This window comes from Sceloporus occidentalis, unplaced genomic scaffold, assembly GCF_023333645.1.
Source record: "Sceloporus occidentalis isolate IW3139 unplaced genomic scaffold, rSceOcc1.0.p SCAF_119, whole genome shotgun sequence".
NCBI classification, from domain to species: Eukaryota; Metazoa; Chordata; class Lepidosauria; order Squamata; family Phrynosomatidae; genus Sceloporus; species Sceloporus occidentalis.
The window spans coordinates 647,932-674,842 of NW_028317099.1; the positions used below are offsets into that span (position 1 = coordinate 647,932).

The following is a 26,911-nucleotide window of genomic DNA, read 5'->3' on the forward strand; positions in this document are numbered from 1 at the left end:
TGAAGTTTGTCTGTGTTTTTTATGCACTTTATATCATTTGTGTTTATATTGGTTTCACTGCGCATCACCCACTTCTGTATTTTTTTTTTATTCTACTATTTGTCCTGACTTTAGAAATATCCAATGCTTTTCTGTTTTTTTGCATGTTATGGGGCAATAAGTACAATAACGTTTTGCTATTTCAAAACCATTTTTTCCACATCTGGTAATTCTGCCCCTTGTGCTAGGGCCACATTTGGGGCATGCACATTTTTCAATGTTAAAGTTTGACATTTGGTGATCCTGTGCCCATGCCCTATTTGGTACATCTTTGAGCCTGGCCAATTCAATGCGCCCAATAAAACCATGTTTTTGAAAACTAGACACCCCAGGGTATTTTTACTCTTCCCATGCACTAATTCTACCACCAGTCTTTGTCAAACCTTGTGGTAGTAATTATTTCGTGTTATTTTTTTCCACACACATTTTACTTCAGGTATGAATTTACAGGTCACACCACACCCCAATATGTGTTCAGCAACATCAGTGATACCCCACATGCATGGGTTTGCCAGATTGTTTGGGGGCTAAAAGGCCACATTTGGGACATGTATATTTTTTAAATTGGAAACTTGACATGTGGTCATCATTCCCCCCTGTGTTAATTAGGAGAATGTTGAACACAGCCAATTCAATTTACCACATGAAATCATACATTTTTTAAAAGTAGAAACCCCATGAGCATTTAACTCTTTCCATGCAAGAATTGTTTGAAGATATAGCGCTAATTTTAGGACTTGCTCATAAAAAAATATATACCGTATTTGCCCGATTTAAGACGAGGTTTTATAATCTAGGTCATCTTCTAATCAGATCTCAAATAGAGGTCTGACTATGAGACTAAGATCGGTGAAAGCGTGGTCAGCAGCGGAGGTTGTTTACGCGCGTACCTTTCCCGGGGAAGCAGAGTCGGTTGGGGAGATCATTGATCTCTCTGTGACTGGAGGAGGCGGGGCCTAGCGGGGTCACACAGCGTCATTGCATAATCCTGTGGGAGCTGCAGTAAGGGCCTGCTGAAGCATCGCAGTGAGTGAAATGCCTTAGTTGCTTGAGCGCGTGTCTTGGTTTGGAAGTGTGTCTGAGCGGGTATGTTAATGTCTGGGTAGGTGTCAGAGTGGGTAGGTAAGTGTGTATATTAGAGGCAGAGTGGCATATAGGGGGTTAAAAGGCATCTCATGGGGCAGAGTGGCATATAGGAGGGTAAAAGCCATATCAGGGAGGCAGAAAAAATTGTTTACATTAATATTTACTAATAAAACTTTTTTCCTATAGGGTCGTCTTATAATCAGGCTTTTTCTTTTATCCTAAATTAATATTCAGATTTTTGGGGTTGTCTTATAATCGAGCAAATACAGTATATATACACACGTTACCATTTTTCTATTTTTTTTTCTTATTATTTATTTTACTAATCACATTGTGATTAGAAAGCTGGTCTCCACTGACTTGCATGGTTGAGTGCAGTACCTATATTCAACCTGCAAGGAGAGTCCTCATAACTTCTTAATTTTTAAAGTACGCGCTATCTTGCGAGTGGCAAAATCTTTTAAGTGGCAAAGTCTCGCAGGGACAGTTGTGACTGTTGATCGCCTCCTAAAAAACCTTGGATATACAGTATATATAAAAACTACATGAACAGCTGAATTTTGGAAAGAGACTTACTTATTGGCTCTGCTGGCCCACTAATTACACAAAGAGAGGCTGCAAAATAAGGGGAGAAATTTAAGGTTTGGACTAACTACCTGGAGATAAATTTTTTTGGAAAACAGACTCCGAAGAGCAATAGAAAGAATGAAGGAGAGAAGCAAGAAAAAACCAAAGCAATAAATATATATTTACTCCTCGAAAGCTTTAACTAAATCGCAGAGAACTTCCCTTTCAACAACCACACAAGAAACACTCCGTTCCAGAATATCCGAGGGGAAAAGAACCTCCTATACTGGAATTGTCTCAATTCTGAATTCCTTCAGAATTGAAAAATTACGTTTCGTTGATCAAGGACAAGATATACAGACCTTAGAAAAACCGAAACAAAGCTAAAATTACTCCAACACAAAATACTACCCTTAAAAATCAACAACAACATTTGGAAATGAAAATAACAGAAATAGAAGACAGGTCAAGAAGAAGAAAACTTCAACTTAAAGGGATCTTGGAAGACACTATTACGGATAAAATTGAAACATACCTTACAAATTATTTATTACTATTTCAGAACCAACAACAAATAGGCCTGACACCATTTGAAAGCTGGCATACGCGCTAAAAGCCGACACGTTACAGACTCCGAACCTCAGGATGTGATAGTTTGTTAGAGATGCTTTGACTCAAAAAGTCAGATATAACAAACCTAAAGAAGCCTAAACTTTAACGGAATCACAGTCTATTCAGACCTCTTAATTGCTACTAGGATTAATCGTACTCCTTAAGAAAAATGAAATCCCCTATAGATGGATTTCCAACCAAACTGTTAGTGTTTTACAAAGGGAAAACAGTAATTGTTACTGATCAGTCTGAAAATCTGATGAAATTAGGAATTCCCATCAATCTAGAATAAATTCCTCTAAAGGGGAGGGAAATTTTTTTGGAAGTTACTGAGATGATATTTTTTATTTTTTGCTATTTGAGAAAATGAGAATGAAAGTAACATATAAGAAGCACAAGACATGAGAATGCACAAATAAATACAGACAATAACTGAAACAGTAGAATAAGCATCAGGACATAATAGTATGCACCCAGGTCATTTTAATCTGTAGTATTCTTATGGGTATTTGCTAAATAGAGCAGTAGCAATCTATAAATATGCTGGAACATGACTGCTAAAACAACTCTGTATCTAAGGTTATATTATGGTCTATATCAAGATTTCCAAAAAATGGGTAATATGTCCAACATATTTTTCTTGTGGCCAACTAAAATGTTGCTGAAAAACTATGCACAAAAAAACCAGTAGGTTTCTGTGGATCTATATACATACAAGAAACTTTTTTTAGCCTCTATGAAAATTTGGCTACTATTCATGGTTCAACCAAGGGGCCACATTCTAAGTCCAAAACAACATGGTCTATATGAGGGGCATAAGACTTAACTTTGTCTACACGTAAAATATTTGTTTGCCATGGGCTCCCCTTGATCTCTACTAGCAAGGCACGGACCTGAGCCTCAACGGCCTCTGCCCATTGAATCCAAGCCATTCTTCTTTGCTTTCTGGAATCCTCTTCGGTATCACATCTATTCTCTGCCATATGTTTAGTGAAGCTCTCCACATTGTGGTGAATATGTAGTATTCCTCCACTATCCTTCAAAACTCTGCAAGCCACCGGATATCCTGCTTCTGAGGAGGGGATAAGGCCCAGGTTTACTCTGTCAGCCACACCTTGCAACAACAACTAAAGAGAAATAAAGATGTTTTGTTTTTTCTTACTGACTTTACTCACACAAGTATGTTTTTAAATTAAGATATTCCAATAGAACAGTAACAGTAGTAAATATTGCATGGAGTACATTTTTGGACAGTTTTGCCATAAAAAGATAACAAAAAAGGACACACTTTTTGTAGACCACAGCTCAACTATGAAGGTTCTGTCATTGGTGAACAAGAGAAATGACCCCTTGGTAACCAGACCGTTGATGCAGATGACATCAAATTGTGAAGCACTATACATTTAGTTTACGATGGCAGAACGGTTTGTCATGCGTATCATTCATTTCAGGCCTTTTTTTAAGAGCTTGAGCAAGCTCCCATCGCTTTAGGGAGGAATGAACTTCTCTTGAGATGCATATGTTGGCACCCTGTGTATCTGGAGGCCTGTCACATTGAGTTACTTTTTCTTTCTGTACTTACCTTAAGGGTGTTTTTGCCCATTAACTGCAGGAATTGCTGCTGTGAGGTAGCCTAAACTTTTCATGGCATGTCAGATTCTGCAAACGTGAGACTGCCATAACTTCCAGACTTCCAATTTATATAAATCTTATTCTTTTTTGAGACATATGAATTTTCTTTGAGATAGAATTTAAAATCATGCCTAAAATTTGAGTCTCTCTTATAGACTAAAGATTTGATTTTCCCAATTTCTTAGCTAACCATGGAGAAATTGAATGTTTCTTAATGGTGCTTTTATGAGCCAGTTGTCAAGGTATACATGCATACCTTTGCCTTTTCAGCTTTGCTGCTAATACAATGATCAGAAACACACACACACAAACACCACAGGTGATGGATACCTAGAATCTAATAACCTCCTAAATAGTAAATCCAGCACTCTGCTGGGAGCTCATGCAGCACTCCTATCATAAACAAAATTGGGAACCAATTACATGAAGAGAAAAATATAAATAACAATAGTGTAATATCGTGACAGCAAAATATATCAAGGGGGAGTGATATTTATGCATTCACAAGTTTCCAGGATCAAACAGGGTTATCAAAAAAAGTTTCTTTAACTCTATGTTTCTAAAAATAAACAATAAAAACCCATTGGCGCTGTATCACTGAATATACACAATGATATTAAGACGAGACGCTTACACAATATATCGCACTCTAAAAAGTGCAAAATGCGCAAAATAGCAGCAGAACATCTGTAGAGCTGGAACAAATAAGAGTCCACCATTCAGAAATGGCAGTTTTCCATCCCTGAAAGCATTTCCCTAAATTGGCCCGCTTCTTCAGGAGGAAATTTTCAAAGTGTTCCACACAAATAAGCAATCTTCTGGTCCTCTGTCTTAATCATCACGGATGGAGTGCGGTGAGTCAAAATGGTAATACCATGAAATGAAGATGTAGTTTTTCTTTATCCAATAGGTGAAGCGAAGGAACTTTATGTCATTTTCCTGAACATGTAAATATGCATCATTTAGATGCAGAAGACCATCCAATATCTTTTGTTGATAGAAGGGCTGTGCGCCGAATAGACTATATACTTGAGAAAACTGTTACAAACAAATCATAGCTCCAAAATTGGTCTGAAGCTGCCATTTGATTTTCGAAGTGGAACTTTTCCTGGAAAACTTACCTTGACCTTGTTCTATCAGTGAAACAGGTTTCCCCAACAACTTTTTTGATAGGTTGTTCTACTGTTTGGAGCAATGCTCTATTTTGGTGGTCTAGGCTTGAAATGATAAACCTTGGGACTGAAGGCTTTAGCAATTTTATCGTATAACCATCTCTTATTGATTCAATCACCAACTTGTCTGTTGTTGTAGTTTTCCAGTCTAAAAAAAAAGACGACAATCTTCCTCCTACCGGTTGTAAATATCTGGCATCAGAAACATCTTGTTTTATCCTGGACCGGTGCCACCAAAATAAAATTGTTCTGTGGCGGTGCTATTTCATTATCTTTTTCAGTAAGATATCTAAATGTGATCAGCACAATGCTCTTTCTACAAAAGGAATGTTACAAGGGCTGCTCCTGGAAGTTGAATCAGCTGACAGCTTTGATTAGCTTGGTCACTTCCTCATCATGGAACACAGCCAATGCATCCTAAGGATGTTCATCCTTTGGGGATTTAGTATAATCCAAAACAACATATTCATCCTCACCAATATCAGAAGCAGATGAGACTTCCATAATTCTAGAGACTTTTTGCTTCATGGGGCAAGGGGGGCATATGATATCAGCTTGCTATCCTGAAAGGCTTTTTGCACAGTGCCCTGAAATGCAGAGCCATATCATGACCATTTCCCCTGGTGCATTTAAAAGAGGCAGCCCAGAATCAAGTAAAGGTGACATATATCACTTCATATCCTAAAAATAACCTCCTCTGCTCCATATGTTTACTGAACAGCATAAAAAAAAATAAAAAAACAGAAAATATAGATCCCGGTCCCGACAATAAACCAAGTTTGTGGAGACAAGGCCTGTCCTTCAGGATAGAAAAAAACACAGTGAGTAAAGGGAAGGGGTCCTCTTTTATAGTAAGTCATTATTGATTAATCGCAGACACCTAACTTGTAAGGGTGCCACATGGAGGCTAAGGAAATTGGTATTTCAACATGAGACAGTAACATAACCCAAAAAATAAAGTGGCAAGGGTGTGTAACAGAGAAACTTTTAAGTGTCTAAGAACACATCTTTAGCTAACAAGTCTGGCAGTAATTGTTACCTGTCTGTTATCACCCTCGTGGATCTGGCATTTCTCAGCCACCCCATTAAGCACCAGATTTTGCTTTAAAGCTTTTACAGCATGTGGATTCCACTCACAAGCATGGACAAAAGAGGCACCAGCATGGACTAGATAAGGCAGGGTAAAATATCCAATACCTAAAAAAAGAGGGTAGACAAAAGATTTGTTCTTAATATAACCAGTATTTTAAAATCCAAGTATTAATATCACTTTTAACTCCAACTCACTTCTCTCCAGTCTATTCATGGGGCGCACTTGTGACGCACAGCAAGGGGCATGGCAGGCTAGGCGCCAGGTTTAAAAAAACAAACAAAAAAAACCAACTGCTACGCACAGACACCCTTGTGTGGTCCTGCTTATCGTAAATTCTATATCCGTTCCTGAAATTTGATTCCAGGCTTGTCTTACTACTCCCTGCCTTAAGAATTTGTACTTTGCTGACCTGATTTGTGTACCAGACCTGGCTATCCTGACTACCCGCTCTGTCTGATTACCTCGTTTAGTGTGCCAAGCTCAGCATTGGCTAACTACCAGCTCTGCGCACCTGTCCTGGCATTCACCTGCAGATTACTTGTACATGTATCTGGCTACTCTTGTAGTGCTACCTAAAATCAGACTATTTACACCTGCCTATACATAAGCCTCCTCACTGTTGGGATAATCTAAGTCCATGTCTGCTTATTTTAGGACTCAACCCTTTGCTAGGTGCGTCAGGGTGAAGAACTTCTGCTGTCAGCAGTCCTGAATCACGGCAGTTGTGACCAAGATGTGATGATGCTAATATTTAGTTTGGCATGGCTCCATTCAGACTTTTTGTGTTATCCATAAAAACTTAATTCAATATTCTGCTGTCCCAGTTTCCTAATAGAGAACATACCTCACCTGCATAGAGATCCACCACTACTTCACCAGAGCAATCAAAAGACGAAACCCTCTGCTTCTCTACTATGTTCCCCGCAGAAAACATGCACTTGGTGACATCAAATGTATACCTGTTAATAGTGACATATGCCATTGGAGGATATACATGAGGAAATCGTTAATACCTGCTTATAACTCACACAACTCACCTAATTCCATTGTCAATATGCTCCACCCATTCACTATCGCCAAGTAGCAAGGTTACATTGGGAGATCTCACACCATCGTTCAGAACGCGGCCTTCTTTTGCTAAGCGTCTAACGCCCATTGAGGATGCCACATTCATCCAAAGCTCAGAGCCTTGCAAACAAAAGATACAAAAAGTAAGAGGTTGCTTACTTCTTGTTATAATCAGCAATACACAACTGCATTGTGCATAATACATAATTCTTAGATCTTAACATACACACCAAGTTGTTTCCAAAAAGGGTCGCTGAAGCAGTCTTCATTGAGAACAACCAGGTCCCCATGCACCTGCCATGCGTGAGGTAGGTCCCGCTCAAGCTCTCGTCCCCAGGCAAAACCATGGCTTTCTACAAGCTCATACAAGTCCTTACGCAACTTCTGGCCTGGTGACTTAATCCGGGCCCGCTTCGATAGCACCGGATTCTGAAAGTCATAGCCAAAAAATAAACACTACTGACTTCCTTAAACAGGGAAATGCTGTTACGGTGTAAATCTCATCCTGAAAATCCTCATCATCATTTCTTTTTGATTGACATTCTTTATTCTTTTAAATATAACAATGTTCTCATGAAGTATGCTTACCAATCACAGGGGGAATAGCTGCAGTTGGCGCACGGTTATCAGAAATAGACAAATGTCATTTATATATAATGGGGCCCCAATGAAGTACTCATAACATCATCAAGAGCCCCATCTAGTTGCACAGGAGATCCCTTGAGTCTATGCATGTTTTGGTGCATGTGTGACTTTGGTGGATGGTATTTAAACCGTTTTCAGTGATTCCTATGCAGCCGTGTGATTAATTCCATCTGTGGACACAATGTGTCACATCAGCCAATGTTGTAACTCTTGTGTGGTGGACTTTTAACACGTATTTATGAATCTGAATAAAGGTTTAGTTCAATTTGATGCTAGCCCAGCCTGTGCTTGTCTACCCTACAGGAGTTGCTGTGAGGGCATCTAAGCTTTTCTTACCAAAAAATTTCACTTAAAGCCTAATTTGTATTTAAATATCAGCATCTGCACCTGAAATGATATCCCATGTACAAGTTATTCTGCTTCTCACATAAAAATGTGAGTGAAACTGTGTTGGCTTCCACTGCTTAATCTCTACTACAAAATAAGCAGAGTGTTCTTACTTTTATCAGTGTTTCCTTGCATGAACTCCCAGGAGCTACAACTGTCATAAGCTCGTCCTGTATAGATGTGCTGAGTTTCTCTTTGATTACTGGAAGGGCCACGGTACCCTCTGTGAGTTTTTGTGCTCTGTAGCGTCCATCCAGAATTCCCGTCTTTTCTAGATGCTCTCTTAGAAAAACAAGATAGGGTATTTTTTTCTGTATTTTAGTCACATTAAATAGCATTAATTTACCACTAAGAGGTGTTCTATAATCCAGCCACACACTTAATAGCAAAAAGGTAATTTCATATTTAACAACACTCAGTGGCGTCGCTACAGGGGGGCAATCCTTGCCCCCCCTGTTGCCCCCCTGCCGAATTTGGAATAAAGTCGCAATGCGACTTTAAATCCCGTCTTTTATTTATTTTTTAATGCGGAGGAGAGAGAGGGTGCGGCCCGCGTAAGATCGGCAGCCAGGGCAACCGATCTTACGCGGGCCGCACCTCGAGCCCTGCTACTTACCTGTGGGAGGGTCTTCTGTACTGCATAGAGGAAGCGGAACCTAGCAGAGTTCACGTGACATCACATGACTCTGCTCCAGTCCTGCTTCCTGTGTGCAGTACCAGAGAACGCAGAGGGAGGCCGCGCCCTCTGCTGATGTCTGTGAGTGGTATCGAGGAGCTGCAGTGAAGGTAAGGGGGTGGGGAGGGTGTTTGAATGAGTATGCGTGATTGAGGGAATTAATCTGTGAATGAATGAGTATATGAATGAATGAATGAGTGTGTGTGTGATAGCATGGATGTGTAAGTGCTGGAACCTAGGCATGATGGGACTGTGATTGCTGTTAGCAATCACACTCCTATCATGCGAAGTCAGCCAGTACATGCTGAAACCTAGCTAGCTGCCCCCCTTGTGTATTGATGCTGCCAGCAGTATGGGGTCTACACATCACTTACAGCCACCCTGTACCAGCATGTACTGGCTGACCTGGCATGATAGGAGTGTGATTGCTAACAGCAATCACAGTCCCATCATGCCTAGGTACCAGCATTTACGTTGCCTAGGAGTGTGATTGCTGTGTGGGCAGTGTGGACGCCAGGGCTGGCTTTGGGGTGTGCAACCTGTGATCTATGCCTGTAATTTAGGGGGTTTTAAATATACCTTTTAATGACGTGTTTTTATGTGAATTCCAATTGATCTATACCTGCAAAGCTGGGTTTTTGCGTTATTCTGTAGATCCATATCTATATATTTCCATACATTATTTATGTATACCTGCAAATACAGTATTTGTATGTCTTATTCAGTTGATTAATACCTGCAATGCTGTTTCCATGTATTTATTTGATCTATACCTGCAATGCTACGTTTCATATACTATTGTATACCTGCAGATACAGGATTTGTATGTCTGATTCTGTTTATTTGATATATACCTTCAGTGCTGAGATCACAAGTGAATTTCAGTTGATCTATACATGCAAAGCTTGGTTTGTGTGTTAATGTGTTGATCTATACCTGCTATCGGCAACTGGGGCTAATATTAATATATATGGGCAGCAGGGGCATCAATACACAAGGGGCAAAAACACTAAGAGGGGTATAAACGACAATGCAGTGTGAAAAATCCATCCTGATGTAGACGTCTGTGACGTAGATTGTGTCCTGCTGTTTGTGTGTTTTTGGTTATCAGTGTAGCAGAGCCTGTCCTCGGGTGTGTGTGTGTGTGTGTATAGGTGTTGGTGTGGCAGAGCCTGTCCTGGTGTGTGTGTGTTCAGTTGTCAGTGTGGCAGAACCTGTCCTAGGGCATGTGTTTGGGTGTCAGTGTGTCAGAGCCTGTTCGGTTGTGTGTGTGTGTTTGGATGTGGGTGTAGCAGAGCCTGTCCTGATGTGTGTGGGTGTCTGTGTGGCAGAGCCTGTCCTGGTGTGTGTGTTTGGTTGTCGGTGTGGCAGAACCTGTCCTGGTGCGTGTGTCTGGGCATCGGTGTGACAGAGCCTGTGTTGGTGTGTGTGTTTAGTCATGTTTCCTGGCACTTACAGTAGGAGTTGTACTGACTTCAGGGGACAAAACGTTCAAGGCCCTGAAATCATTTAGTGGAAAAGTTATTTATTGTGTTATAATATTTATTTATTTCAAGGATTAGTCGCACTCAATTGTGGCTTCAGGCTTCCCATGTTGAATGATCAAGTATTATTTTAGCCCAATAACAAAAGTATAATTCCATAGCACATTACTTTTGGAAATTATGAATGCCCCCCCCAGTTTGACTGTGGTATCTTGTGTTCCCCCCTATATATTGTTTCTATGAGTCGCCACTGACAACACTAGTATATTGTTCAGTACATTTTACAGTCAATAAGCAATGATCTACAGTTTCTGCAACCCCATTGGCATGTTTGAGGAAAGTCCTGCTTACAGCCTAGACTGCAGTTTTATATTTAGATTTTACAAAAGAATTGAATCTGGTATTTTACCTGTATCTCTGTGAAAAGGCGGCTTCTGTGAGGACAGCTGGGATCTCTGACTCTCGGTTTTCTTCCGCCTCCATGACCCACCTGGCATTACATTGAGAACAAATCACAAATATATGAATGGCACATAATTGGAGTTATGTGATCACATATATCAGGAATCAAAACTCAGGAGTCACGTGTTTTAGTTTGCATTCTCATCAGCAATCACAGGAACGTTTTAACAATGCCTACATCGTGTGACTTCCTATTAATTCCTACATGGTTGGACTGCACTGCGCATAGTTTCTTGTGTAATTGATGTTGATTTCTGTAATATTTCCCATTTTGTCTTGTAAGCTTCATATAACCTTGTTGATTCCTACTCGCCTTTCATAACTCAAGCATTTATTTCCTGCCGATGTAAAAACAAAGGGGTTGTCTACAAATGGGGAAAATAACATACCCGCCTAAAGAGGAGAAGGAGCTATGGTATGTGTCAAAGAAAAAGAAATAACTCTCCAAAATTAAACGTATAAAACAAACACTTCGCTACTAAGAAAGCCTTTTTTTTTTATCCGACCGGAAGTCCACCAAAAGGAACTCAAAATGATGGCTATCGGGGAATTATAACGCAGCTGGACCGGAAAGAGAGTTTGAAGGGAAGGATTTGTAAAACGGGCATGAGTGTTTGTGTGTTGTGATGGCGGGTCTTGGTGTGCGAGATCCGGCGGTCGATAGATCCCTGCGATCTGTATTCGGTATGAAATTCAGTGAGATGTTTTGGTCACAAAAAATTACACCTCTTTATTTGTATGAGATAAGATAACCGCAATAAATAATTTCGAAGACGAGGCAAGATAGTACGAGTCTTAGTAAAACCGAATGTGCCTTTTAAATCTTGTGATCGGATTAGCGTGTGTGCCGTGTGCATACTAATATTAATTTTGTGGTTATTGATATGTGGAACAGCCTTCCAGCAGAGGTTAGTATAGTGGGAGTATTTAAGGGTGGGCATGAGGTTGTACTGAATCTGTATTCCAGATTAGACACGGATCAAATAAAGTTAAAGGTTTTTACAGCAGGATTTAGCAGACTAGATGGGGTGAATAGTTTGTTTGCTGTCAAAGTTACTTTTTATTTTTAGAATGCCAGCCGATGCGTTGTCTTTATAAATGATAATATTTACCAACAACATTAAGTTGATAAATCAATGACATGCTTGCATGTTTCTTTCTATATTGGTATGAACATACAGTACTTACAGCGCGGGTGATATAAAGGTAGGCGTCAAGCGCCTGATAACCATGTACTGGTTCCGTAATAATGTTTCATACCAATGTTTTATATGTGTCCCATCTGATGTGCTTAACCAAGAATCCAATACCTATTGTATAACATATCTATTCTAAAGCAATTTATATATTATGTATTCTGATTCTTGACTTGTATGCTATATCTTTAGTGGGAAACATACCATATGAAGCCACAGAGGAACAGCTAAAGGATATCTTCTCTGAAGTGGGGCCTGTTGTCAGTTTTAGGTAAGACTAGCTTACTTTTCTCTTCCCAATTCATGTTTTTATTTTCTTGTATGACCTCCTGGTAAAACACACACGCGCATACATACATACATACATATATATATATATATATATATATATATATATATATATATATATATATATATTACACAGACACATAGACGCGCACACACACAGAATCTGACCAGTATCAATGTTTTTGGCTTAGATTGGTGTTTTTGAATGGTTTTCACTGGGTATGCACTGAATTGCTTCAGTATACCAGTAGCCATGTAACCCTATCAATGTAAATCAGCAAACCACCAACCATAAAGCCACCCCTCTAGTCTTATGGTAAATTATATGTTGCTGATTTAGGAGTTACTTAGTTTTATATATGAACACCATGGTTTCAGATGCCTTGCCTATACTCGTGTGCCACCAAGTTTTAGCTGGCTGTCTGGGATTGTAAAAGAAAGGCTGTTGAATGAAGGAAAAAGCACGCAAGAAAATAGGCTGGAATAGAGATGCCTACGTAGGGGCCCAGTGTTACATTCTCACAAACACTATATGTGCATTAGAAGTCATTGGATTTATTTTTGCACATCAACATGCTGTGCACTTTTATTTTGTGTATTTTTTCCCCTTCCTGTATAGCTGCACAAATGTTTTGAGTGCTACTGGTTTTTAGTATGCATGTGTCTCTCTCATTAGGCTTGTATATGATAGAGAGACTGGGAAACCTAAGGGCTATGGCTTCTGTGAGTACCAGGACCAGGAAACTGCGCTGAGTGCCATGCGCAACCTAAATGGCCGGGAATTTAGTGGAAGAGCTCTAAGGGTGGACAATGCAGCAAGCGAGAAAAACAAGGAAGAACTAAAAAGTAAGAATTTTACTTGTTTATATAAACTGATCTTCTATTACGAAGAAGCGTTAGAGGGTAAATGTGTACTTTATGGATGACACTGCATTATTAAAGTCTGATATACTGCTAACGTTGTCCAAATGGAGGTGACAATTTTTTGGGTGTGTTTTTATTTATTTTTCTTCATTACAGGTCTGGGAACTGGTGCCCCAATTATAGAGTCCCCGTATGGTGATCCAGTGTCCCCTGAGGATGCACCAGAATCTATCAGCAGAGCTGTGGCCAGTCTACCTCCAGAACAGATGTTTGAGCTTATGAAACAGATGAAGGTATTGGCTTGCACAGGGCACTTTCCTTGTTTCCTGATAAACATGAGGAACAATCCCTTCAGGTTGACGGTTGCATTTGACTTATCAGATTCAGACATTATTATTTATCTTTGGGATATGGTGCCACCATTTGTCTTCTCATGATTTTTTCTCAATTTGTGAAAGTCGCTCCGATTTTTGCACTGAGCGACTTTCCTGCTAGTTTCCTGCTTCTAGGACATCAACTTTGATGACAAAATGTTAATTTGCTGCGTAATATATCCCACCCCATGACAGGTGACATAACAAGATTATCAGTGTTATTCACTTCACCTGTCAGTGGTCAGAATGTTCTGGCTGATTGGTGTATAACACCCATACACAAGTTTACATTAATATATTATCGTAGTATAGTGTGGACTGTAAGCTCGTTTGAGCAGGGCTTTCCTCACCTGTTGTCTCTGTTAGTCAATTTGTTATATTACATGCTACTTGTTATGTCCTGTCTACCCATTGTACAGTGCTACGGAATTTGATTGCGCTATATAGAACAATAAATAATAATACGTTAGCTCTTGTGGATTACAACTACCATGATCCTCAGCCAGAATGGGTGTCCTCTAAGCTGTAACCTAAACTTGTTCTGCATGCGTTTTAAAACAATACATGTTTGATGAATTCACTTCTAATGAAAGAGTCGGACCTTTTTAAGAAAAAAGTTACCTATTTTTCCTTATTTTGACTATTTGGTTTACCATATTATTGAAGATATCTATTTTGCATTAGTAACATTTTATTTCATTACCCTCATGAAGATTAAATGCCCATTGGCTCATCTAGTCTATAAGCTGTACCCCTTTCCTCTTTTATTAGATCTCAAACCTTTACTCGAACCTTATCTTATGTTCAGGAGACCCTTAATGCCCAACATGGCTTGTCTTGCATGTTTCAGTTGCTAAAGTTATAATCTCTTAGATGAAGTCTGATGAAGTTTTGTTTGTCATTGCTGCTATAAATCTGCCATGTATTGCTGAGTTTGCTTCTCTTTGCCTTTGATCTGTAGCACTGAAATGAATAATGTATATTTTGCTCCATGCAGCTGTGTGTGCAGAACAGTCCTCAGGAGGCTCGAAATATGTTATTGCAGAATCCTCAGTTAGCCTATGCCCTGCTACAAGCTCAAGTAGTTATGAGGATTGTAGATCCAGAAATTGCTGTGGTAAGTGCTCAATTTATTAAAGTGACAAAAATAAGAGCAGTAGTAAGATTGTGTCCTAGATCCACTATAAAAAAAACAAAACAACAAATATTTGACCATTAATAAACTAGTGTTTTTTTTATTTTATTTTTGACATTCAGTAGCTGAGGCTTTTTTTGTTTTTCAAGCATACTACTATGGAATTTTTCATTTGGTGCAGTGAAACAAGGTTAAGTTCATCAATTTCAATCAAGTAAAAACTATTACCGTATTGGCTCGGATATAGGCCGCCCCCGTATATAGGCCGCACCCTAAAAGTTTGGTGCTTTTTTTAAAGAAAGTTTTTTTTCTTTAAAGCACCAAAAAAACATGTTGCCACTCTGTCTCCCCCCCCCCCCGAGATATGCTGCCACTGTCCTCCTCCTCCGAGTGCTGGCAGGGGAGGCTGTCTGAGCGTATCAGAGAGTAGGATGCAGGTCCTCTGCACCGCTGCGGGGGATCTGTATCCTAACCCCGCTGCCTGCCCGGCGCTAGACCCCGAATATAGGCCGCACCCCCACTTTAAAGACTTAAAGTGGGGGGGGAAAGTGCGGCCTATATTCGAGCCAATAAGGTATGTTGTAACACTTCCTTGGTGTTTAGTTTTAGTTGATGTGTTTTTCTAACACTCTTCCATGGTATACACAAATTGCTTGTACATGGTCGTGCTTTGTAGATTTTCCATGAGCTCGTGTTTTTTTTTTGGGGTTTTTTTTGTTTTTGGTTTTTACGAAGTACTTATTTCATGTGACCACAACGTGTACTGTGACATGTTCATTAACTTGATTCTTGATATTTGGTTGGATAAATATTTCTTTAAGTCTCTTATTACATAATGTCCCACTTTACTTGGTGACCATTATAAAGCTTTCCCACTCTGGTCCCTTGCCGTGCATTCCTTTAAAAAACAATACAGATGGATGCAGGCCTGAAGAGCAACTAATCAGTACTTTAATGTTATATTAAAAGAGATTCTCTTGTGCTTATTGTGTTTTAGGTAGCTATGCAATTAATCTTTTTAGCATCATCTAAAAAATCTCATGTGGAAAATGTGGCATTAAAAGACCCTTGGACTAAGCCCCCGTTATGTGACACCATACTTGTAAAGCCTGATTATGTCAATAGATGCCTGGGGACATCCCCCAGACAGACCTCTTTCAGGGGATGACTTTTTTTTTTTTTTTTTGGATCCACATCCCTGAGACCCTTTATTTATTTTTTTTTTTTTTCTTTTTTTTTTATACCTCCAGTTTGTTGCCTGAAGACTGGAGAAAAGATTTGTAAATTACCTTTTCTTTTAGTCTTTGTAAGGTGCCATACTTAAGAATAGGGCTCTGCCTCAAAAAATTAGCATTAGACTACAATCTGTTATTTGTGAGTAAAAATAAGAAATTAATGTTGAAATATACTTTACTTCTGTATTCAGAAAATATTGCACCGCCCCACAATTGTCCCCCCTTTGGTGCCTGGTAGTCAACAAGTTCAAGGACCTAATGTACCCCATAATCCACAGAATGTCCCCGGTGGCCCACCGCAACCAGTGGTAAGTCCAGAGCCTTTGGGCAAATTCTGTTACCATACACTCTTTTAGAAATCATTAAACAATGCCATATTCATACCCAAATGGATACGCTGTATAGAGCTGCAACTAACAATTATTTTCATAATCGATTAGTTGGCTGATTTTTTTAAATTTTTTTTTTTATCATATAAAAAAATAAATGTAAATTTTCTGTTTATTTAAAATAATGTAATGAACAAACTGGATGTTAAAAACAAGCAGCGGAATAAAAAACTGAGGAAAAAAAACATTTCTTGTTTTTATTTCCAACCTTCCTCCCACCAGGTCCTCTGCAGAGCTGCGGCGGATCCTCCTTTCTGGCAGACGGCGGACGTTGCGCAATGCGCACAGACAACCTCGGCTGCTGCTCTCTGGTATTCTGTCGGGGCTTCTATGGTGGAGCACCGGAAGGACATGTCATGCTGGTGCTCTGTCACGTAAGCCCCAGCGGAAGCGGAGGACACTAGTGGAGGATGTCTGCGTGCATCGCACAGACGCCCACCAGCTGTCAGAGTGGAGGGTCCAGGTCCTCTGCAGCCCTGCGGGGGATCTGCATCTTAGTGTTATAGTCCGACCTCTATTTGAGGCCGGATTATAAAATGAGGGCTGTTTTTCAGAGCATTTTCTCTGAAAAAACCCTGATCTTATATTTGATAAAATCGATTCAACTTATCGATAATGAAATTCGTTGGCAACAATTTATTTGTAAATGATTAGCACTTACTGATCTTTTTTGCATGTCTTGTTGTTAGGGTGCAATGCACGTGAATGGAGCTCCCCCTATGATGCAGTCAATGCCTATACAGGGTGGTGTTCCTACACCCATGGGGAATCCCGGACAAGGATCTGTCCTACAAGGAGGTGTGTGACTTAGAGTATTGATGGTCCTTAAACTCTTATCGTAATGCTATCTGAACTGAGGTCTTCAGCCTAAACAAATGTTCGTAGTAACTGCAAGTGCATCATGTTTTCTTTTAATATATAAAAAAAAGTATTTTTTTTGGGGGGGGGGGGGCATTCACATTCTACACCAAAATAACATACATATAAAATACATACATATATATGTGAGTATGTAAATGTTCTGCAAGAATAGCTGAGCACGCAATGCATAATGCATAGTTGGTGCGGTGTCCGCTTAAGAAATCTTGCTGATTTAAATATGCTTGGGGCAGAAGCTCACTGTGTTCAGCCCTTGGTAATGCCAGTGAGATGAAACTGCAACTGTGCAACGTCCTCTTTATTAAATACACACCAAAATCCCTTGCTAAATATGTGTTTGCTGCTGGTGCTCCAATATCTGTAGACTACATATGGAATTATTACAGTTTTGGGAGAATGCCAAGATCCAATACCCGTCTTATGTTCTTCAGTTTTACAGCCACAGGTTGGAATGCCACCAGGAGGAGCCATGCCTTTGGAGAGATCTCAAGGTAATACCATATGTGGATAATGTTTCCAGAATATCACTTAACACTTGTGAATGATCATAGTAGTGATGTTTTCAGACATTAATATATTTACACATATATATAGATATCATACAGTTATAATGTACCCACTAGCTATATTTGAGCAATTTTTTTTAATTAAAAGTTCTTGACATAATTGGACTATATTTGGAGTACATTTCAAAAAATGTTACCATTCTAGCTTCTATGATGCAGAAAGTAAAGTCCCCCCCCCCCCCCCATTGTATCAAATCTACTGCAATATTTATAGCTATCTTTTTGGTATATGATAAAATACAATCCATAGTAATTAATGTAAATATGAAGGGACTCTGAGAGATTACTCTGAAGTATAATAGCAGATGTAATAAGCAGTACATGAAAGCATTTATTAACTTAATGGACAAGAAAAAAACTATTTAGATCCAAAGAACAGAAACCTAAATGCACGTATACACACACAATGTGAGTTTACTACACATATACATCTTTAACCTACATTATGTAGGCTTGGTGGGCTGAGCTTTTAAAAGTATGATACATGAAGTGACAAATTGACTTTTATTTTTGAATAGTGTGTGTATATACAGGAGCAATTCTAAATTCTTCTTCTCCTTTGGGTTTCACCAGTATCATTGCATGGAATGAAGTGTCTCCATTTAACAGTTTTAGTAACACAAATATAATTTGTTAATGGTTTAAGGGGAGGTCCATGGAAATAGAAATTATAATTTCAGCCTTAATATGTTGTATAGGTAGTCATTTGATGTGAGTGGAATTTGCCAGACTGAGGTGATGGTTTGTGGCAGTGCTACTGAAGTCCTGGTGTCTGATGTACTTTCCTAATTAGACTAAATCAAAGACGTTGGACTTGGTTAAACGGGTATGGTGTACTTTTCCCCATTAACCAGATCAGAGAGGACATAATGTGGCGAAATCACTAGTTTTACTAGGGTTGTTTCTGTGAGGGTGCTACTGTGAGATACAATATAAAAGTTTAAATACTTTGTATATGAAGTGTGATGTACTTCGTACATATGAGTGTTGCTGTGATATACCGTATTTGCCCGATTATAAGACAAGGTTTTTTCCAGATGCTCTGAAAAATACCCCTCGTCTTATAACCGGGGTCGTCTTATAATCAGACCTCAAATAGGTCTGACTAAGATCCAGATCCCCCGCAGCGATGCAGGAGACCTGGATCTTCCTCCTGTGTTATGCCCCCCCCAACTTACCGGTGCTTCTGAGTCCCCGGGGCTTAGTCCGGGCAGTGGGTAGAGCTCTACGCGATTCGTGTAGAGCTCTACACGCTGCCCGGACTAAGCACCGGGGACTCAGATGCAGGGGACCTGGATTCTCCTGTGTTACCCCCCCCCCCCCCAACTTACCAGTGCTTCTGAGTCCCCGGTGCTTAGTCCGGGCAGCGGGCGATTCACGTAGACAACTTCCTCTCAAGCGCGTAGAGCTCTACACCCTGCCCGGACTAAGCACCGGGGACTCAGAAGCACCGGTAAGTTTGGAGGAGGGAGGGAGTGTTAAATGGGGGGCATAAGGCATTTCTGGTGGCAGAGTGCTCTTTCAAATGCCTGTTAACCCCCTTAATGCCACTCTGCCTCCAGAAATGCCTTTTAACCCTCTATGCACCACTCTGCCCCCTGAAATGCCTTATACTCCCATATATGCCACTCTGCCCCATAATATGCCTTTTAACCCCCTAAATGCCAGAGTGGCATATAGGGTATAAGGCAATTCTGGAGGCAGAGTGGCACATAGGGGGGTCAAAAGGCATATCATGGGGCACAGTGGCATTTAGAGGGTATAAGGCATTTCTGGGGCAGAGTGGCAAGCCTTGGGGCGGATGTGCATAACTGGGGGGGCAGGTTGAAAAAAGGAAATAAAAACATATTTTTCTCAATCATAGCTTTTATTAACAAACAATTGTTCACATAGTTTACATGAACTAACATTTACTGGTAAAACTTTTTTCCTATAGGGTCGTCTTATATTCAGGCTTTTTCTTTTTTTTCCATAAATTAATATTCAGATTTTGGGGGGTCGTTTTATAATCAGGGTCGTGTTATAATTCGAGCAAATACGGTACATCTGTCTTTGTATATTTGTAAGAAAATTAATCTGATCTTTATCTTAAGCGGAAATAAATTTACGTTCAGTGCCCAGTGCAATAAATCCTGTCTGACAGAGCCTTTGTTGTGATACATAGTGCCTGGACATAATGTAGATGCCAGAATGAGACAAAAGTGCATGTATTTGTTTATACTGAAGTAATAGCTAAGTAGTTAGTGATTGTCTTTTCCTGCTTTTTTTTTTTTTTTTTTACTCTTAAATGTTTAACGCTTCTCATAATCAATGACCTCTTGTGTTTTCTGAATAATATGATATGAAATATTACTGACTAGTCTTTTTTTTCTTTTCAACCTTTTTTCTCTTTTATTTTTGTTTTTCTTCCATGCTGCCTGTTGAAGGGAGCCTACAACACTCTCCTGTGCCCACTCCAGTGCCTGCTCCAATAGAGCGAGTACCAGGTACCCCTTTTGCAAAACCACTTAAATGGGTACCATACTACTTTAGTCCAATTAACCATTTTTAATACCTTTTTATATATTGTAGCGGAAGTTTCTGATTCATGCGCATGCCATATTTTTTTTGGTGTCCTTTTGTCTGCTCTTAAGCCTTATTGCATGCTAAGTACCTGAATGCCCCTGAATTGGAATAGAGTGGATATAGCGTGAAGTATAGGATATAGTGAGACAGAGGACCAATTGCCATTGGAAACTATTGGAATGCTTCTGCTGATTGCTCTATATTTGCCAACATTTACTGAATACCAAATTAGATCCATAAATATAAATTATGCCCAAATAAATGGTTCAGGTCATATACCAAAATCACTATAGCTGACTCAGGTGTTTAAGGTGTTGTTCCACTTAGACAATATGTTGAGCTCCTTGGCATGATACGCAAACAAACCTTAACAAATCTGTATCTTTTTTTCTGTGCTCTGAATACATTATCAAACAGAAATTTTATCCTTTTTCAGCTTCTACCAGTGTCCCCTTTTATGTCATGACAAGCATTACATGATAACGTGGATCCCATCAGCCTTTTCGCAGTACGGGGGGGGGGGTGTTTGTAATGCTGTACACAGTATAAAAAAAAAATGTTTTCAGGTAGTAGATGGAACAGTATATTTAACCCCTACAGGGCCTGTGACATACCTGGTATGTCATATGTCAAGGGTTAAAATCGCTCCCACTTTGCCACGATCCATGCAATTGTGAGGGCATCGTTGCTGACAGCTTTACGTGGTCTGCTTACAGTTGACCACTTACATCTTGGTATGTGTGATTCCTTCTCTGCCTCACGGTAGTCCCAGACAAAGTGGCACCCCAGGCAAGAATAGAATCTTGTGCCTCCCTCATTTGTTTGCATAGCATATATATTTTTAAAGCCTAGCAGGATTGAACAGTGAAGAAGCTGTACCCAACAGAGCAAATGAGTTCCTGTGCAGGGACAGCTGTGCCTGGTACACAGACAGGACATGGATCTGACTCTATTCTATACAGCTTTGTCAGTGCTTTACTCCCTCCATATCACTTTGCGCACCACATTCTTGGCTCACACCAAATGCTAACAAACACACAGTCTAGAACTGTACACTGACACTTCACACACTCATTCTTACAATGTACACTCACTTCACATACACTCACTCATTCCAACACTGATACACACGCATAAGCAGACAACCCTGTGCACGCACACACACGCACGTTTCCCCTGCTACACACAGCTGCCTACTATGTGTGTAGCCTTTCTTCAGAGCAGGTCTTACAAGCTGCTGCACTTCTACTGTCATGTAATGCAATATTGCATGACCTGAACCGGTTTTGTGATCAATTCAGATGGATTAAGGGGCACCTGGATACAGAACAGGATGTTGTAATATATATTATATTATACTCGGGAGCCTGGTGGCTGTTTGGGGCAGCTGGATCAGAGGGGCCCTGCAGTGCCCAAGTGCATACAGAGTACTAAGACCGGCCCTGCTCTGCCTCCCTCAACCTGCTCTGATTGTGAGTTGGACGGGATTGTAAGAATAGTGACTTTGGGGACAGTGTTTGCCTGTGTCCCAAGTCGGGGGTTTATGCATTTTTATTTGATTTTCTATTTTTAGTTAGAGTGGCGAGTCATTAATTATAATAAATAGAATTCATATACAATTTGTCCGGATCAGACAAGTTAAATATATTTGATATTTTGTCCTATTTGCACTAGCTGTGTGTAAGTTATATACCTATAAAACGGTGTATATATGATTTTTTTAATATATACATTTTTATTCATACAACACGTTTACCATGTATGAATATGATACCCATGCTGGGGGAAAAAACAGTATAGAAATTGTGTTTGAGAGACATAGCAAAAACAAAAAAAATTCCCCTGGTCCTGAAGTGGTTAAAGCTTAAAAGATGCTTGTGGTGTAGAAAGTTTCACTTAAATAAGTTGACCATTCATAATGCTAATTTAGTGCAATGAAAACTAAGCATTCCTCTGTATAGAATGAGATTATATGACAATCTTGTCCATGCATCCAAATACATGCCATTTTTAATAAGTACGAATGAATTGCTTGATGCATTTTTCATTGGAATTTCTATACACACCTTAAACATATGTGCCCATAATTTAGGGTATGCGCTTACTAAAATGGTATTGCTAAGGTAAGTAACGTTTTTACTACATGATATTTGTTACTGGCTTGAGAGTGATCTAATCTGCTAAATTTTGGGTTTTTTTTCTGTGTTAATAAAAATGCGTGTTTCACATTTGTTGCAGTTCCAATTTCTGACCCCCGAGGCCCGGTTCAACGAGGCCCTCCAGCACCCAATGTCCCACCACGTGGGCTTCTTGGAGATGGCCCCAATGACCCACGTGGAGGAACTCTTCTCACAGTAACAAGTGATGAACAGCCTCCAAGGTAGCGCTGTAGTACTAAAAAGCCCATGATTTAGTTTTCCTTTTTCTCCACAGTGCTTACTAATCTAATATCAAGAAGATCAATGTAAGTACTATATGAGAAATGTAGCTGTGGTACAATTATTATTATTATTATTATTATTATCCTTTATTTATATAGCGCCAACAGTTTACGCAGCGCTTAATACAATACATAAATTCAAGGGATATGACAAGACAAGAATTGACAGACTAAGACAAACCGATACATTTGGTGGAGAGAGCCCTGCTCGCAAGCTTACAATCTAGAGGGAAATGGGGTGACAAACATAAGGCATAGAGAAAGGGTGAGAGGTATTGTGGGGGTTGTATCGATGACAAGGAAGTTCTAGCAGCTAAGATGGTATGCTTCTCTGAAGAAGTGGGTTTTTAGATGTTTCTTGAAAGTTGGGAGGGAGGGAGAATGCTGAAGGTTCCTTGGGAGTAGATTCCAGAGATATGGGGCAGCTCGAGTGAAGTCTTGTAGACGGGAAAAGGAAGAGGTGATGAGTGAGGAGGAGAGCCTTAGCCCATGGGAGGAACGTAGGGATCGAGTAGGAGAGTATTTGCTATTGAGGTCAGAAATGTATGGAGGAGCAGTATTATGGATGGCCTTATATGTCAGTACCAGGATCTTAAATTTAATTCTAAAGGTAATTGGGAGCCAGTGGAGGGTTTCACAGAGGGGGGAAGAAGAAGAGGAGCCTAGCAGCGGCATTTAGGATAGACAATAAGGGTTCCCCAGCACTGTAAATGTGTTAAAACTTTACCTGTAGCACATATTCTACGAGAGAAACATGAACGGCATTGTTGATATCGGGGAATATTTGGAAAAAACAAAGTGTGGGCTTTAAAGCAACATTACTGTATGAATGTGGCTCTATTCTATGTTTTGGAGGTCTCGAAATGATTTGTCACTGATCTTATTTCTCCATCAGTCGTGGATACATGGTACCCCCTATTCAGAGTGGTCCTCATCTACACCATGATCGAGGCCCGCCACCCCATGATATTAGAGGACCGATGGGAGAACCATCACGGTCCATGATTGGAGATGCCAGAGTTGGACCTATAATAGATCCCAGAGGGCCCCCCATGGATGCACGAGGTGAGCCGTTCTCACAGAGGTGCTCTGCTATTTCTTAAGCAGGTTTCAACAAAAGCGTATGGCATCATCTTACTGTGGATGCTTATTTTAACCATTGTTGTTTGAGACAAGCTCTATATCTCTGTCCCAAGGAATATTTAGATACAGGACCCAGATACAGGATCTTTTTTTCTCAACCACCACCGTAAAGATCAACATGGCAGCATTTACCTAAGTGAACTATATCATTATCTTTGGGTTAAAGAACATTATATTAGTGGAAGCATGAACTGTCGCCATTAAATTGTTGTTGTTTTTATCAATAACTTGCAGTTCTATTTAGAATTCTGTATTCCAGCTGGTAAAATTCACCTTGCCTCTTGAAGAGCAGTGGCTTAGAGGGGCCTAGTGCACATACTTAATAATCACAGGTCCTAGTTTTCACCAGACCATGCAAGAAGTCCTCCACAGGGTGCATGCACCATGCTCTCTCTCTAGTAATTTTTTTAGTCTTCTGCATCCCTGTATGCTGCATTATGGGCATTTACATGACCTTTTTTTGTTTTGTTTTTTTGCACGCTGAAGTAACCTTTGATATTGCACATTATTCAGTAGCATCATCTTGATAAAGACCTTGATAAATATACTTTTTTCTGTTTGTGTGTGGGCATTAAAACACCTCACAACCTGAAGTACTGAGCCTTTGTCTGTATCTTTGTCATTAAGGGCCCTGGGGGAGCCCGGCACGTGCACCTGTTTATTTTTTTGGTGCTGCTGACCACCTCTATTATTGCTACTTGTTTTGCATTCGACGTCTAAGGTCAGGTGAACGTTGACCATTACGTTTTCTATTTTGTCATAAATATGCGACACACTTTAACACAATAACATGATTTTATACTTTTTCTGTAATACATGAAATGTTACAACCCATTATTTAATTCTTTAGGTGGTAGAGATCCCAGAGGAATGGAGCCTCGACCGATGGAAGCCAGAGGGCCTGTTCCTGGCCCAGCTCCCAGAGGTCCTATGCCTGGGATGCAAGGCCCAGGATCTGTAGGACCTCAGCCACCAAGACAGGTCTGGAAACACATGCAATTTTCTCTTGGTTCTACATGGTAGATGAAACATAAAAAAGGCTATAACTGAATTCAGTTTAGTCAGCCTTAACTTGCCGTGTAAATGACATAATTAGTTATATGAAGTGAAAATATATATATATAATATATGTGTGTGTGGACTAGATGTGTCCAAAGAGAATGGTTCAGGAGAAGCTGCAAAGTTATCTGATGCAGTACCCGTTAAGTGTACCATCACCTTCTAGGTTGTAAATTAATTTGAGCCAACAACAATATATTTGTAAAGTATGCCCACTAGTGATGCTTCTGTGCATTACTTGGTGGGTTTAAGTTGTTAAATCTCCAGGTATCAAGAGGCTTGGCTAGTTTGTAAGGGCTATCGAGTTATCAGTACTCTCGTGAGCTGCTAAGTGATGCAAGTCACCAAGATGTGACTTTAGAATGATGTAGTTCACACAACACACTGGAGTACTGATAGATAGGCCCTAAGAGCCACAAAAATCTGCTTTAAACACTAGATCCCCCCCCTTGTGCATTAGAAATAGGTATGTGTGATTATATTGAGTTAAAGGGGCAGATATACCTTTTCTATTATTATTCTAAACATTTATTTTTATATTCTGTTATTGTGAAAATAATTCTTCTTAGTGACAGGTCAGTCGGTTATTGCAGTATATGAAATAGCATTTTTCCCCCCTCAAGTGCTAGTCTCAAACTTGATAATTCGCCATTGATTTTCCTGCTTTGTCTTGGATTAGGCCTTTATTCTAAATAAGTAAGAAATTGTTTTTTGCTTTTTTTTTTTTCCAGGTTCCTGGTATTCAAGCATCAACCCAAGGGGGATTCAGCCCAGGACAGAACCAAGTCACACCCCAGGACCATGAGAAGGTGAGTTTGTGTCTGGTAGATGGTTAATCTGCACAGTTAACATGGTAACGAGGACAAGTGGTATATATCCTACCAGATGCCAAGTTGGAAAAACATAAAACATTTTTGCAGTATTGCTTATGTTACTAAAAAATTTGCCCTTTTAATATTATTGGGTTTTTTTATATTTCGCCATCATATTCCAATTAACTACAAACATCTATGATTTGACCTTTTTTTTTTTATTTTTTTTTTTTTTATCCCCCCCCCCTTCCCATCTAGGCTGCACTTATAATGCAGGTTCTGCAACTAACTCCAGATCAAATTGCAATGCTACCACCAGAGCAAAGACAGAGCATTCTTATTTTAAAAGAACAGATCCAGAAGTCTACTGGTGCTCCGTAATGGTAAGTTTGCTTTTGGAGGTCCTTCCATGAGGTTGTGAGGTATGGGATTCCATACTAGCAAACATGAGACATTTCTCCAAATGCACATGAAGCAATGATGGTCATTCATTTAGAACCAATATGCATCATTCGTTGACTTTATTTGTTTCACTCTGCTTGCAAATGTTTTAACCATTTGCAGTCCTATGTCGGAATATATCCAACAAAATATTTTAGAGCTTGTGGTCTGCTGTCGGATTTACTAGTTGACTGCTAGGTGACGCTATTATAAGGAAGAATTAGCCATATAAGACGACTCCCCAAAATTTGAAAATTAATTTAGGTAAAGAGAGCCTGAATGTAAGACTACCCTGTAGGAAAAAAGTTTTACTAGTAAAGATTAATGTAAACACATTAAACTTTTTTTATGTTTAATAAAAACTATGATTAAGAAAAATAGCATTTTTTGTTTCCATTTATTTGCCACTCTGCCTCCCACATATGCCTTATATCCCCCTATATGGCATTATGCCTTCCTTATATGCCACTCTGCGCCCCCCGACTTAGCAATGCATCCTCAGACTTGTCCCCCGTGTTTCAGACTCCCTGGTGTCTAGTGGGGGCAGCCGGTGGACGTCTGCACGATGCGCGTAGACCACCTCTGCTTCTGCCAGGGCTAGT

The 26,911-nt window shown here is 39.8% G+C and overlaps 2 protein-coding genes across 2 annotated transcripts; one reads left to right on the forward strand and one right to left on the reverse strand.

Moving 5' to 3' along the window:
- Positions 1 to 3,059: 3,059 nt before the first annotated feature.
- Positions 3,060 to 10,944, reverse strand: LOC149282307 (tRNA wybutosine-synthesizing protein 2 homolog). The gene is made up of 7 exons (XM_089498368.1): positions 10,871 to 10,944; positions 8,415 to 8,583; positions 7,500 to 7,698; positions 7,239 to 7,389; positions 7,051 to 7,160; positions 6,148 to 6,305; positions 3,060 to 3,431 (listed from the first exon to the last, which is right to left on the reverse strand). The coding sequence occupies exons 1-7, from the start codon at positions 10,942 to 10,944 to the stop codon at positions 3,060 to 3,062; spliced, it is 1,233 nt and encodes a 410-aa protein (XP_089354494.1).
- A 605-nt stretch (positions 10,945 to 11,549) lies between these two features.
- On the forward strand, positions 11,550 to 26,249 carry LOC149282308 (cleavage stimulation factor subunit 2-like). The gene is made up of 14 exons (XM_089498360.1): positions 11,550 to 11,607; positions 12,312 to 12,390; positions 13,084 to 13,253; positions 13,428 to 13,564; positions 14,643 to 14,762; positions 16,207 to 16,323; positions 17,094 to 17,202; positions 17,688 to 17,774; positions 20,276 to 20,335; positions 22,653 to 22,794; positions 23,750 to 23,919; positions 24,848 to 24,978; positions 25,788 to 25,865; positions 26,127 to 26,249. The coding sequence occupies exons 1-14, from the start codon at positions 11,550 to 11,552 to the stop codon at positions 26,247 to 26,249; spliced, it is 1,581 nt and encodes a 526-aa protein (XP_089354486.1).
- The last annotated feature ends 662 nt before the right edge of the window (positions 26,250 to 26,911 follow it).

Coding starts and splice junctions, on each gene's coding strand:
- LOC149282307 (XM_089498368.1), bottom strand. CDS start 10,944: ATGGAGGCGGAAGAAAACCGAGAGTCAGAGATCCCAGCTGTCCTCACA. Junction 7,699..8,414: donor GCAAGGAAACACTGATAAAA/GTAAGAACACTC, acceptor TATGACTTTCAG/AATCCGGTGCTATCGAAGCG. Junction 7,390..7,499: donor CCCTTTTTGGAAACAACTTG/GTGTGTATGTTA, acceptor TTTGTTTGCAAG/GCTCTGAGCTTTGGATGAAT.
- LOC149282308 (XM_089498360.1), top strand. CDS start 11,550: ATGGCGGGTCTTGGTGTGCGAGATCCGGCGGTCGATAGATCCCTGCGA. Junction 17,203..17,687: donor AGGATCTGTCCTACAAGGAG/GTGTGTGACTTA, acceptor GAGAATGCCAAG/ATCCAATACCCGTCTTATGT. Junction 22,795..23,749: donor AGTGATGAACAGCCTCCAAG/GTAGCGCTGTAG, acceptor TTTCTCCATCAG/TCGTGGATACATGGTACCCC.